General features: G+C 46.4%; 1 protein-coding gene across 1 annotated transcript in view; it reads right to left on the bottom strand.

The window, feature by feature from the left end:
• The window catches only part of CDCP1 (CUB domain containing protein 1), a 68,864-nt gene extending 59,395 nt beyond the window's left edge, over nt 1–9,469 (bottom strand). The window contains exon 1 of the mRNA XM_017876262.1: nt 9,259–9,469. Coding sequence (XP_017731751.1) covers nt 9,259–9,340 — 82 coding nt within the window. The 5' untranslated portion in view covers nt 9,341–9,469. The remainder of the gene's footprint in view (nt 1–9,258) is intronic.
• Nucleotides 9,470–14,953: the final 5,484 nt, after the last annotated feature.

Here is a 14,953-nt window from a genome sequence, read left to right as displayed (position 1 = left end):
AAAACCCCCCCTTTAAAAAAAAAAAAAAAAAAAAAAAAAAAAAAAAAAAAAATCAGCTGGGCATGGTGGCACGTGCCTGTAATCCCAGTTACCCGGGAGGCTGAGGTAGGAGAATTGCCGGAACCTGGGAGGCAGAGGCTGCAGTGAGTCAAGATCATGCCACTGCACTCCAGCCTGTGCGACAGAGCGAGAGTGCTTCAAAAAAAAAAAAAAAAAAAAAAAGTCGTCTATGTTCTACGAAGATAAAAACATGGCCCTGATAGATGTAGCCCAAGGCTGAGGTGCCTGATAAGACTGTCGGAAACTTCCGAGCCAGTTCCAGAATAATCCTCCATCGCTCAGCAGAGATTAAAGGCCAGAGCCCTGCCAGGTTTCCCTCCATGGAGATCTAGCTCTGGTTTCACAGACTGGCAAACTCCAGCCCAGTCTTGGCTAATAACACCCGGTCATGAAGATAGCTGCAATCTCCAGGAGACCACTTGGGTGTTCTCATTCCCATCTCAAGTATAATTGAGCATGATACTTAAGTTGTTATAAAACTGGTCCAGTCAGTTCCTTGGCTAACAGGCAATTCATGTGTGTGCAGGCACTGGCTCACAAAATATTTTTTAAAACTTGTTCTGGTGTGTTTTAGAATAACTTCATACAGCTTTTCAACGAGCAGCTTCACTTCTAGGAATTTCTTTCACAGATATCCTTACACATCCCCAAAGTCGATTGCACTGGGATAGTAACCAAAGTACAATGTGTAGGTAGCAAAAGTCTGAAAACAATCTTAATGTCTCCCACTGGAGACCTGGTTATACAGACTATGATAGCCTATAATTTTGGCCCAGGTTGTCTGCCTGTTGAATATCTAAATGTTCTTCCTGGACCTGACTCAAATAATCAAAGTGTCTTAGTTTGTTTTGTGTTGCTATAAAGGAATACTTAAAGCTGGGTAATTGATAAAGAAAAGAGGTTTGACTGGGTGCAGCGGCTCATGCCTGTAATCCTGGCACTTTGGGAGGCTGAGGCCAAGGCAGGTGGATCACCTGAGGTCAAGAATTCAAGACCAGTCTGGCCAACGTGGTGAAACCTCATCTCTACTAAAAATACAAAACTTAGCTGGGGGTGGTGGCAGGTGCCTGTAATCCCAGCTACTCAGGAGGTTGAGGCAAGAGAATCGCTTCCTAGGAGGCGGAGGCTGCAGTGAGCTGAGATCGTGGCATTGTACTCTAGCCTGGGCAACAGAGTAAAAACTCGATCTCAAAAAAAAAAAAAAAAAAAAAAAAGAAAGAAAGAAAGAAAAGAAAAGAGGTTTATTTAGCTCATGGTTCTGCTGGCTAAAAGGTTCAAGATTGAGCATCTGGTGAGGGCCTCAGGCTGCTTCCACTCATGGCAGAAGGCAAAGCGGAGCTGGTGTGTAGAGATCACATAGCGAGAGAAGAAGCAAGGGCAGGGGGTTTGTGCTGGGCTCTTTTTAACAACCAGCTCTCTAGGGAACTAACAGAGTTAATAACTCACTCACTCCTGAGGGATCCACCCCCATGACCCAACACTTCCCATTTTGCCCCACCTCCAGCACTGGGGATCAAATTTCAACATGAGATTTGGAAGAAACAATCATCCAAACTATAGCACAAAGTCATGACAGTTCTCACTAACTGGGGAATTTGTTCTAGGCCAGACTAGTGCACACATCATTTCATTCAGACCTCCAGCCAGCCTCAGGGTGCTGCTGTCCCTACAGGTTACGCAACTTGCCCAGCGCACCTGGTTAATAAGCGGTGGAGTGAGGATTTGAACCAAGCTTTGACCAACTCCAAAACTTGTTTGAGTGATGCTATCTCCAAAAAGCTGGAAAGGCAACTCTGAGTCCAGTGAGGTCTTTGGCTCCAGTCCTTCCATTTCTCTGCCCTCCTCCCTCCACCAATTTCCAGCTGGGAAGCTGAGCCCTTTGGGATGTACAGTCTGAGGACATGGGAAATGTAGCAGTGAGCAAGAACTCAGAGGCAAAAGAGAGCCTGGTGTTTGTATCCTTGAAGGTGGCCCAGGATGCAACTCCAGCGAGACTTGTCAGCAGGGCAGTTGATGTGAAAATAGCCCATCAAGACAGGCTGAACCCTCCTGACACAGTGTCCTTGGGCAGACTCCAGCAGAGCACAGACTTCCAGTATGAGCAGCAGTGTGTAATAACTCGTCCCACTATGTTGTTTGGTTTTTGGCGTGTACCTCTCCACTGTGGCTGGTGGTCACTCTGTGTAGGAATTGAGTGTCTACCTGTGTCCAAGAGATGCCGTGAGTCCTTCAAACTCAGGGGCTTCATCTTACCACCTCTGCATTCTCTGTGATGTCCCAGAAACTACTTGCCTGCTCTGAGCTGTTCTCAGGGTTAAACATTGCTTTAGCCAAATGTCCTTGTTTGAGATGGCCAGATGTTCCTGCCTTCAGATTAGTAACAGAAGATAAGGCATTTCTTTGGATGCACATGGCATGTGCCTGGATGTACACCATTCTAGCTCAGCTCCCAGCTGGACCACACATTGTCAAGAATTGAAGAAGGCGTCTCATGGCTCCAAGGGTTTTGTGACATGGCAGATGCCAAGGAATTAGGCAGACCCAAAATAAAGACAACAGCCCGATTTCAACTCTATATAATCTTTGGACTCAGGGAGTTGATAAAACTCATTTCTGGAGACTGTATTTACCCAGGCAAAGGCAGCAGATTGTCACCTTGTGCATTTTTGCATTTGGCACGTTTCACCTGGAACCCTTTGATCTTCTGTCATTGAGGGTAGGATTATTTGACTTCATTTAAAACTTAAAGAAAGCTATGCCATCTGTGCTCAGGGAACAGTTTTAATTTCCTTTTCCAAGACATTCTCAAATTTATGATTTAAGAATATTCACACCCTGAGGGGAGGCATTTACTGGCCTTGCAGTCCTATTACTGAGCTGGGTTCTGGAGTCATACTCCTGGGGCTGCCAGTTCAGCATCATTACACACCAGCCAGGGAGCCCCGGCAAGTCACGTCACCTCTCTGTGCCTACTAACGGGAAGTTAGTAAGAGTACTTGTTTGACGATGGAGAATTAAATGACATGCAGACCTACTCAAGATCACCTCCCCATTTACATTCTCTCAGGAGAAAATAGCTTCATTTTATCGTTGAACACTGTAGAACTTACGTTTCATCTATCAAAGTTATTTTGGCCAAGGTCTATTTCAGAAATGTGTATATTTACATCTCTAACCTCAACACATTTTAAACAAAATTATGTGCAGAAAATCTTGAGTTATATTCCAAATATACTAGGATCAAGAACGTCAGGATCTGGCTAGGCGTGGTGGTTCACGCCTATAATCCCAGCACTTTGGCAGAGCGAGGTGGGTGGGCTGCTTGAGGCTAGGAGTTTGAGGCCAGCCTGGCCAACATGGTGAAACCCCATCTCTACTAAAAATACAAAAATTAGCTGTGCATGGTGGTGCACGTCTGTAATCCCAGCTACTCGGGAGGCTGAGGCATGCGAATCACTTGAAGCCAGGAGGTAGGGATTGCAGTGAGCCAAGATCATGCCACTGCACTCCAGCCTGGACGACAGAGTGAGACTCCATCTCAAAAAAACAAACAAACAAAAAAGAATGTCAGGATCAAGTGAGGACACCCCAAGTGTCAAAAATGTTAACAAAGGGAGGTGCCCTACATTACTGCACACAAAGCAACTGTTTGCAAACAACCATGTAAATGGTCTGGTAGTCCTCAAGTGATATCTTATGCACTTTATGCTTAAGAGGATTGGTTAATTATATACAGGTATCTTTCTGTGTTTCATCACGCCTTCAGAAACTGTTAGAGGTTTTGCATTGCTGTGCAGTGGATTGTTATAATTTTTCCCACACAAAATAATGAGATGTATAGTGTTGCTTAGTGTTTTCATGCAGAATGTCTGGTTTTCAGGAATGGATTACTGATGTTAATCAGAAGATGCTTATGTGTAAAATCCTCAGAGGAGTGGCTGGCACAGCAAATGCTCAATGTGTTGGCTATTACAAGCAGCAGTAGTAGTTAATACTTTTAAGAACTGATGGACCAGATACAAACCCAAGGCTACAAACCGGTGAGGGAAGGAACTTGGCTCTCCTTACCTGGTTGTCTAGAATGCTGCCAGCTGCCCGGGAGATGATGGGCAAATTACAAGGTTGTGTGAAATGGTTTGAAATAATTTGATTGTGGCATACTTTTCATAATTTAGAATGATAAGGGGTATAAACTTTTCTTTTCTTTCTTTCTTTTTTTTTTTTTTTTGAGACAAAGTCTTGTTCTGTCACTCAGGCTGGAGTGCAGTGGCATGATCTAGGCTTACTGCAACCTCTGCCCCCTGGGTTCAAGCGATTCTCAAGCCTCAGCATCCTGTGTAGCTGGGATTACAGGTGTGTACCACCATGTCTGGCTAATTTTTATATTTTTCAGTACAGACGGTGTTTTGCCATATTGGCCGGGCTCGTCTTGAACTCCTAACCTCAGGTGATCCTCCCCCTTCAGCATCCCAAAGTGTTGGGATTACAGGCGTGAGCCACCGCACCCGGCCAGGTATAAACTTTTCTTAACCACCAAGGCAGAGAACCCTAACCACCGGTCCCCCACATCAGTGGTCTTATTATCTCCCACTGTCTTACCCACCCTGACCTCAATCAGGGGTCTTTCTGACCAGCAAACTTCTCTCCCTACCCACTTCCCACCTCACCCCATCCCATCCAAACCCAGGTCAGCACTGCTAGGCAAAAACGCAGGTGAGGCTTGTGCTATAAGCCAAGGGACCCAGTTCTGTTTTCTTTTGGCAAAAAAGCACTGGTGAGCCATTAGTACCATCCAGCTAGGGTGGTGCTTCTAAGACTCTTGAGTCTCTACCAACACTGTCCAGATCCTATTTGCCAAATTGGAGGGAGGAAAATACTTCTTCCGTAGATGCTGGTGAAACAACAGTGAGCCTGGGAGAATGTGAGAAACAGGCACCAACAAACTGACGGCTGGAAAGTACATCAGGACAGGCTCTCCACAGGCGACACGGAAATCCGCATCCAAAGCCCTAAGAGCCGCTCTACTCTTCATCCTAGCAACTCTGCTTTCAGAACAGGGAAATACGCATCTAAAGCCCTAAGAGCCTCTCTTCATCCCAGCAACTCTGCTTCCAGAACATGGAAATACGCTTCCAAAGCCCTAAGAACCTCTCTACTCTTCATCTCAGCAACTCTGCTTCCAGAACACGGAAATACGCTTCCAAAGCCCTAAGAACCTCTCTACTCTTCATCCCAGCAACTCTGCTTCCAGAACACGGAAATACGCTTCCAAAGCCCTAAGAACCTCTCTACTCTTCATCCCAGCAACTCTGCTTCCAGAACACGGAAATACGCTTCCAAAGCCCTAAGAACCTCTCTACTCTTCATCCCAGCAACTCTGCTTCCAGAACACGGAAATACGCTTCCAAAGCCCTAAGAACCTCTCTACTCTTCATCCCAGCAACTCTGCTTCCAGAACACGGAAATACGCTTCCAAAGCCCTAAGAACCTCTCTACTCTTCATCCCAGCAACTCTGCTTCCAGAACACGGAAATACGCTTCCAAAGCCCTAAGAACCTCTCTACTCTTCATCCCAGCAACTCTGCTTCCAGAACACGGAAATACGCTTCCAAAGCCCTAAGAACCTCTCTACTCTTCATCCCAGCAACTCTGCTTCCAGAACACGGAAATACGCTTCCAAAGCCCTAAGAACCTCTCTACTCTTCATCTCAGCAACTCTGCTTCCAGAACATGGAAATACGCTTCCAAAGCCCTAAGAACCTCTCTACTCTTCATCTCAGCAACTCTGCTTCCAGAATAAGGAAATACACATCCAAAGCCCTAAGAGCCTCTGCTCTTCATACCAGCAACTCTACTTCCAGAACTGTAGCTGGACAAAATAGCTAAGAATGTGCAGAACATGGGCGTGGTGGCTCACGCCTGTAATCCCAGCACTTTGGGAGGCCAAGGCGGGCAGATTACCCGAGGTCAGGAGTTCAAGACCAGCCTGACTAACATGGTGAAACCCCGTTTCTACTAAAAATACAAAAAATTAGCCAGGTGTGGTGGTGTGCGCCTGTAATCCCAGCTACCTGGGAGGCTGAGGCAAGAGAATCGCTTGAACCTGGGAGATGGAGGTTGCAGTGAGCCAAAATCATGCCATTGCACTCCAGCTTGGGCAACAAGAGTGAAACTCTGTCTCAAAAATTTAAAAAAAGAGTGTGCAGAACAACACAGCCAAAGAACACATTCTCAGATACATCAAAATGGGATAATCCAGTTCATACTGTTTTATAACCTCAGCAACATGAGGATAATGGTTCATCCTTTCATGTCATTTTCTAATCTGCGCTATGTAATTTCAAGTGCCTTTTCCCTGAATAGACCTATTAAAATTGATACAAGCAGCTGACTATTGTTGGACATGTTCTATTTTTAATAAGAAAAACTGGAAGCAACCTAAATGTCCAACAACTGGGGACTGGTTAAAGCCATACAATGGGATGATCTCATGTTTGGTTTGCGCACATGAGCGTGCATGCATACACGGGAAGAAGACTGCACCAAAGTGAATAAGGCAGCTTGCTTATAGATAATGTTTTTCATTTTGGTTATATTTGTTGCCACTTTTTCTACAATAACTATATGCAACTTAAAACATCTTAATTATTAATTTCCTCCCCCCACATTGATAGTCAGGGAGAACGCCCAGAAGAGTGTGTGTGTGCACATGCAAGGCGTGCAACCATCACAGATGAAATGGCAGCATCTGAGGTGAGCCCTCGGGCTAGCAGGTCTGACTCCAAGTCATGCAAATCTGTGGGGATGTGGGGGAGGAGCTGGGGGAGACTCATCAGCCCTGCCAGTTACACATTCCAGACAACAGCCAGTAGCTCCTCATTTGAATCGGAAACAGAATGAACACCCACACTCGCCCAGGGAGTGCGTACACATCATTTGATCTGTCTGCTCACATTTTTGGCAAGAGACAATGGTGGCAAGATTGGGGTCACTGACCCAGACTCTGGTATCTGAGTGGTTCTTAGAAAGCAACCAAATTGAGGTTTTCAAAAGGCTATGATCCCAATGTAACCAGTGTTTCACTCTTGGAAATGGGGGAGTTGGTGGGGATACCAAAGTCACACAAACACACGACACCAAGACACAAACTTTCCTTTACTCTTCATCTCTGCAGTGACACCAAGTTCATTTTTACTCTGCTGAATCTTTCTTTGTTAAGAGACTTCACAGATTTAGAAAACAAATCCACTGTGCTGGGGCTCTGGCTTTCTGCATCCTTTGAGGACAGTCTCCAGGAATTTCTCAAAGGCCTTTGCCAGTTAGATCCTCAAGACTATATAGGCAGCTGCTCCAACCCCAAAAGCTCTCAGTTCAGCCTGATGTAGTCTCAAAGGGCCAGTTCCTGAGACCACAGGGAGGAACTTAAGAAAGTGAAAGGGAAAGTTCCTAGGCTTCTACATATTTATACATTGAACCATGAGACAGGGCTCAGCCAGTCAAGGACTTCCTGGAAGGGACTCCATTGGAGCTACTCGACCAAAATGGCAGCCACCCCAGATCACAGGAAGAAATGAGACCAGAAACAGAGGCTCTCATTATTAGCAATACGTTGATTTACACCCTATTCTTACTGGAGGAGTTCCCCCACTGTTATCACAGAAAGCCAAAAACATCTCAAACAATTCTCAGAGTTTCAATACAGTTCCAAGATTGGTAGGCACACATTTTTCTCAGCACACATTTACACATATTTTCACTTCCTTTTTATTCTCAAACTAATTCTTTTTCTTCAAAGGGAATCTTGAAAATTCAGTCCTAAGAAATTATAGTAAATATTCATCAGCCGGGCACAGTGGCTCACATCTGTAATCCCAGCACTTTGGGAGACCCAGGTGTGAGGATCACTTGAGCTCAGGAGTTCGAGACCAGCCTGGGCAAAATAGTGAAACCCTGTCTCTACTTTAATATATATAATTTATATATACATATATATATATATAAATCCATGCCATGGTTTAAATGAATTTTTAAATTTTCTATCTACTATGCAGCGATATGTCGCCTGATGTTGGAGAATGAACCAGGAAGTATTCCTGGAGGTTATATTGATATTTTACAAACTCCTGTCTTGTATTTGTAATGATGGTAGTCACCAGGACGCCCAAATTCAACTTCACTTGCGTCCTTTTATTCCTTAATCCATTTTACACCTGCCAAATACAAACCCACCTTAGATGCAGCAAGGGGAATCAAATCCACACGACTTCCTGGAGAGCTCTATTTAAAAAACACAAAACCTGTACTAATCTCGCGAAACCTGTACTAGCCTCACATCAAGTTCTTACATGAAGAAACCAAGTTATTTACTATGTTCTAATACATCCAGGGCCCACAGGGCATTTCCTGGCTGGCACAGGTCGCTGGGACGTGGCGGTCCCTTCCCCCAACCGAAACAACTCGAAATTCACACACATCCCCGGAACAACAGCCTCCTGCCGTCCAAGTCCACTGCCAAGAAGTGCGAGGGGCGCGGGAATGTCCAGTCTCTGCGGCGGCGCAGATGCCTGGCGGCTTTCTCTGGGACCCCGAAAAGAAATCCGGGCGCTTTCATTTTGCACTAATTTCATTTTGCTCTTCAACTTTAGGAGAGGGGGGATGCAGCGTGCGGACGGGAAAAAGGGGATCTGGTGGGAAATGCCGACATGAAAGCACTTTTCTTGCACCTTCTCTCTGGACTAGGCGAGGAGGTAGAGGGCGAGCCTGGAGAGGAAAGATCTCTTCCCACACCCTGCCTGGGTGTCTTCAAGAATCCCGGCAAAGATCCCGGGACCCACGGCGCGCCACCTTGGACATGTCGCCTGGGATCGGCTACGGGGCGCTCCTTTTCCCGCCTTCTAGGCCAGCACCGGGCTCATCTTCCCGGACCGGGAGGCTCCCGGATTGGGGATACTCTCACGTGCCGAGGGCAAGGTTGACTCCAGGAGGGCAAGGCCCACGCACCCGACGCGGCGCGCGCAGGAACCGGACAGTCAGGGGGACCCAGAGCTACAGGCGCATTTTGATTATGCCGCCCCCGCCCTCCCTCTGCAGCCTCCGCAGGCTCCGCACCCTGCGTCCCTCGGCCGCATCTCCGCCCGGCGTAGGCTGGCTGGCTAGCTCACCACTCCGCGCCACCCGCCTCCAAAGCCCGGCACTCACCTGCCCCGCGCGGCAGGCGCGCCGCACCCAGCAGCAGAACCCCTAGCAGTGCGATAGTGACCCCGCAGTTCAGACCGGCCATGACTTCGGGACGCCTCGGCCTCGGTGGGGAAAGCGACGGTGGGGAGCGGCGGCCGCAGGCGCCCAAGCCCGGCGCAGCTGCGCTCCGCCCTGGCTCGCTCACCTGCGCGCGGGCGGACCGGCCCGAGCCCCGCCCTGCGCAGCAGGAGAGCGAGCTGACCCGATGCGTCCCTCCTCTCTCTCTCTCCTCCTCTTCCTGCGTCAGCGACCGCCTCTCCCGCCCAGGGTGCAGGTTTCCCGGCACCGGGTTGCTGGGTCCCTACTAGTAACCATTGCGGCGTTGGGGCAGACTTGTCCCCACCTTTCCGGGCTTAGTCCTCCTTCCCAAGTCTGAGAACGATCAGGTCTTTTTGTCCAGAGTCGCGAAGGTCGCCCATAGAGGAAGCCAGTCTACCTTCCCTTTTCTGTCCGGGAGACAAAGGTCATTATGCGCCTCGTTTTGGAGGAGAATCCTATTTGTAGGCTACCCAAGCCCTGGATCCTCTGCTACCTGACTTGGGCCAGAGGTCTATTGGACTTTAAAGCGGGTGGTGGTACAGGTAGTCTTTGCAGGACGGTGAGCCTGTAGCTTACTCCACACACATCACCTGCAGTATTTCCAGACACACGACGTGCCTAAGGTCCCCAGGGTAGCTAGTAAATTGGAGGCAGATGCACCACTTTGTTGAATTGTGAGTAGAGTCGTATGTATGCTTTCCCTGAGCTGTGGATGGAATAGTATATGCCCTTCTCGAGTTGTATTATAAATGGAGTAGTGTGTGCAGTGTGGGCGTGAAGCATTCAGGTCAAACGTTGGGCTGGAAAATGAATGAAAAATGAATGGCGCTGGACTCCTTTTCCAAATCCTCCCAGCCGCAGGTGTGCCACCTGCCTGTCTTCAGAGGCCCTGTGGGTTCTCCTTCCACCCTGCAGGCCATACACCAAGTCTAGGCCACGGGGAGAGATTGTCGATGGTTCAGGAGTTCTTAGCTAGCAGACCTGAGTTCTGCCAAAATGACTCCCTGGGACTATTTGTGTTCATGGATAGCCAGAAGCTGGGCCAGAGTAACCCAGAGCAACCTGGGAGGTTTGGGACAGGAACCAAAGCACCTGCGACAGCATCAGTTTACAGTCCAGTCCCAACTTCTGCTTAATTCTTGGGGGGGCTGAGCCTGTCCAGGCTGCCCCAATCCTTCTTGTGGACAGGGGTGGGAAATCATCTCCTAGGAGCGGCACACCTTCCTTCTCCGTGTCCTTAATCATGAGAATAGAGGTAGCTCTGCCCTCTGGGAGCCCACAGTCCATCAAGGGAGGCAGAACTTGGAACATGACCCTGCTCACACCCCCACCTCTGTGAGGGCCTGTAGTGTCAGCTAAAGGGGACCTGAGATTTAATCTTCTAGTCCACTTCTGTCCTTGTGCAGACAGATGGGAAAACTGAGAACTAGAGGGAAAGGAGAGGATGAGAAACGAAGGGAGGCTCTCGGTTCTCCCCCACTGAATCAAGGACAAATTCATCAAGAGAAAGAAATCTTGACAAAAGTCTAAACACTCTTTAAAAATATTTATGCTGACCAGGAGGGTAAAGCAGATTTGTCTTTTCTTCTAATTCTAAGCAGGTATATACATATCCCAGCATCTTTTCCTAGCATCCATAACACCATTGTTTCCCACATAGAGTAACACCCACAACACTACTAGAATGGCAGTGTATTGAATGCAAAATATCAGAAATATTGCTTGACAAGTTAAGCCTAAGGAGCAAGTTATTTCATTACTATTGCATCTCTCCAAAGTTTGCTTAGCTGTCTTTCTTGGGATAGTTGACACCAGCTTTCTAAAAATGGAATGAGGGTCACTAATTCCCAAATATGAAGTGTTAGCGATGGTTCCAGAAAGTAGCAGCAACAAGAAAGAAGAAAAACAGGGAGGCACTTCAGCATCCTTTGCATGACAACCCAACTATATAATTGAAGTAAAGATGTCCTGACATACTGTCCTGGTCCTCCAAGTGGAGTGTGAACAAAGCATTGCCAAGGATGGACATGTTTTGTCTTTACAAACATGGCTGAATGGAAGGAGTAAATTTTAAAAGGTTATTTCTGAACTGGAAAGCAGTGTAGGTGACTATAATCTAGTGCTAGAGAAAAATGCCAGATTGAAAGGTAAATTTTCAGCTGGGTCCAGTAGCTTATGCCTGTAATCCCAGCACTTTGGGAGGCCAAGGTGGGTGGATAACTTGAGGTCAGGAGTTGGAGACCAGCCTGGCCAACGTGGTGAAACCGCATCTCTACTAAAAATACAAAAATTAGCTGGGTGTCGTGGCGGGCTCCTGTAGTCCCAGCTACTCAGGAGACTGAGACAGGAGAATTGCTTGAATCTGGGAGGCGGAGGTTGCGGAAAGCTGAGATTGCACTATTCCACTCCAGCCTGGGCGACAGAGTAAGACTCTCTCTCAAAAAAAAAAAAAAAAAAAAAAAAAAGAAGGTAAGATGGTGAGTCTTAAAACAGACTGTTCCATCTAATTTTGACCTCTTCTGAAACCCTGCAAAGGCTATAAAACAGGGATTAAAAAATATTACATAAGCCCACAAAGGTGAGAAGAACAGAGAGAAGACAACAGCAGAATCACCCTGGAAGCTAGACAGCAGTTGGACTAGTGGTAGCTGCCTTAGAAGCCTGGAGATGGCAGAACCCTAAGCCAGTAGTGGGGAAACTGAGAAATAACACGATTAATGCAGAAATCCTCAAAAAAGATCCTCAGGAAATGGCAGCACAAGGTATTCTGGAACTGGAGGGTGAAAGGAGTTAAAACAAGAAAGGCTGGGAGAAAGCTGTTTGAGAAGTACTGTAGTTAGATCCCGGAACCCATCCACCATTACCCCTGTCTGGGCAACAGTCCCTCATGCATCCAGCTTCCAGTGTTGTTCTTGAGAAATCCAAAACCACTCCCATTTTTGTTATTTTCTGTGAGACCCTTTTCTTGCCTATAAAGCTGTAGAATCTTCTTTTTGGTCATTGGTTGCTGAAATTTCACCATAATGTGCCTTGATATGAGTCTGTCTATATTATCCATCTTTAGATCTTGACAAGTTAGAGGGTTGGTAAGTTTAACAACTTTAGTGTTGTCTTTTGGAGAGATTAAAACCTAGGGATGTGGGCTGAGGGATGCCAGGCATAGCTGAAGGTATAGGAAACATTGTAAAAGTAGGTAAATAAAGGGAAGATACGCATTCTAAATGCTGAGATCCCCAGCTGTCTGGCCCCACCTGCCTCCGAGGATGAGACAAAAGGGCTTTGTTATCCATATTGGGGATGGAAAAAGTCTTCTTCTGGGGAGTCTGACCAGCACAGGAGGAAAGACCCAAACATACGGACATCTGACCCTCATAAACAGGCCAACCAGCTTCCTACCATGAAGCTTTCAATTGATTAAGCCCCACCAACTTAGCTTTTTAATATCTCATTTTAATTTTAATTTCTATTTATTTATTTTTTTGAGATGGAGTCTCGCTCTGTCGCCCAGACTGAAGTGCAGTGGCGTGGTCTCGGCTCACTGCAAGCTCCGCCTCCTGGGTTCAAGTGATTCTCCTGCCTCAGCCTCCCAAGTAGCTGGGACTACGGGTACACACCACCACGCCTGGCTAAGTTTTGTATTTTTAGTACAGACGGAGTTTTACCATATTGGCCAGGCTGTTCTTGAACTCCTGATCTCATGTGATCCACCCATCTCAGCTTCCCATAGTGCTGGGATTACAGGCGTGAGCCACTGCGCCTGGCCAATATCTCACTTTTAAACATGAGCAATCAGGATTTCAGGATGTCTGAGGAGAGCTTCTAACATAATAGAGTCAAAGCCAACCAAGTAACCAAACTGAAAAAAAAAAAAAGAAAAAGAAAGAAGCAACCTGAAAGAGACTATACAAAGAGAAGAAAATAAAAGGAAGCAAAACAAAACAATTACTAACTCTTAGAGTGATGTAGGCAACTATAATTTGGTGCCAGACAACATTCTCTTTATGAAGTAGGAACAGCATGTTATAAAAAACAAAACAAGGCCAGGTGTGGTGGCTCATGCCTGTATTCCCAGCACTTTGGGAGGCCGAGGTGAGCGGATCATCTGAGGTTGGAAGTTCGAGACCAGCCTGACCAACATGGAGAAACCCTGTCTCTACTAAAAACACAAAGAATTAGCTGGCGTGGTGGCACATGCCTGTAATCCCAGTTACTTGGGAGGCTGAGGCAGGAGAATCTCTAGAACCCAGGAGGTGGAGGTTGTGATGAGCCAGGATCGCTCCATTGCACTCCAGCCTGGGCAACAAGAGTGAAACTCTGTCTCAAAAACAAAACAAAACAAAACAAACAAACAAAAACCAATTCAGGGAACCACAAAAGAATTCTTGGAAATGAAAAAAGTGATTGTAGATAAAAATAATAATAATAAATAAATAGAAGAGTTAGAAGTGTTCCCAGAAGTAAAGCAAAAGACAAAAGAGATAAAAGTAGAGGGAAAAGTAAAGAAAATTTGAGGTCCAGTTCAGAAGATCCAATATCTGAAAAATATGTTTCCTAGAAAGAGAGAGCAGATGAAACAGAGGAGGCGACATCATCAATAATGTAATTCAAGAAATTCTCCAGGCCTGAATGACATGAGTTTCCAGATTAAAAGACTCATGGAATGTCCTGCACAATGGATAATATAGGCAGACTCACGTCAAGGCACATCATGGTGAAATATCAGAAACCAATAACAAAAAGAAGATTCTAGTCTGGGCGTGGTGGCTCACGCCTGGGTAATCCCAACTACTCATGAGGCTGAGACACGAGAATCACTTGAACTCGGGGGGCGGAGGTTGCACTGAGCCAAGATTGCACCACTGTACTCCAGCCTGGGTGATGGAGTGAGACTCTGTCTCAAAAAACAACAAAAAAGAAGATTCTGTAGCTTCCAGAGGCAAGAAAAGGTTCTCACAGAAAAGAATAAAAATCAAAGTGGTTTTGGATTTCTCGAGAACAGCATTGGAATCTGGAAAACAATGAAACAATACCTTCAAAATTCTGAAGAAAGATAACTTCCAAATCTATACCCAGCCAAACTATCAATTAAACAATACGGTAGAAAAAGGACACTTTTAAACGTTCAAGATCTTAAAAAACCTCCAAACCTCCTACATACTGGAATATACTGGAAGATGTGTTCCATTAAAACAAAAAATGCCTGCAACACAGGGAGGAGTGGATACAGGTTTTTTGGGGGTAAACATAATCACCTTAAGAAAAATAATACAAAATTGCAAACAGAAAATCAAGTGTGGGGCCAGGCATGGTGGCTCACACCTGTATTCCCAGCACTTTGGGAGGCCGGGATGGGTAGATCACTTGAGGTCAGGAGTTCAAGACAAGCCCAGCCAACATGGCAAAACCCTGTCTCTACTAAAACTACAAAAATTAGCCAGGCATGGTGGCGCATCCCTGTAATCCTAGCTACTTGGGAGGCTGAGGCAGGAAAATGGTTTGAACCTGGGAGGCAGAGGTTGCAGTGAGCTGATATGGCACCACTGCACTCCAGCCTGGGTGACAGGGCAAGACCTGTCTAAAAAAAAAAAAAAAAAAAAAAAAGGGGGGGAGAGGAAAA

The sequence above is a fragment of the Rhinopithecus bieti genome, unplaced genomic scaffold, assembly GCF_001698545.2.
Source record: "Rhinopithecus bieti isolate Rb0 unplaced genomic scaffold, ASM169854v2 scaffold_9581, whole genome shotgun sequence".
In the NCBI taxonomy this organism is placed as follows: Eukaryota; Metazoa; Chordata; class Mammalia; order Primates; family Cercopithecidae; genus Rhinopithecus; species Rhinopithecus bieti.
This window is presented reverse-complemented; position numbering and strand designations above follow the sequence as displayed.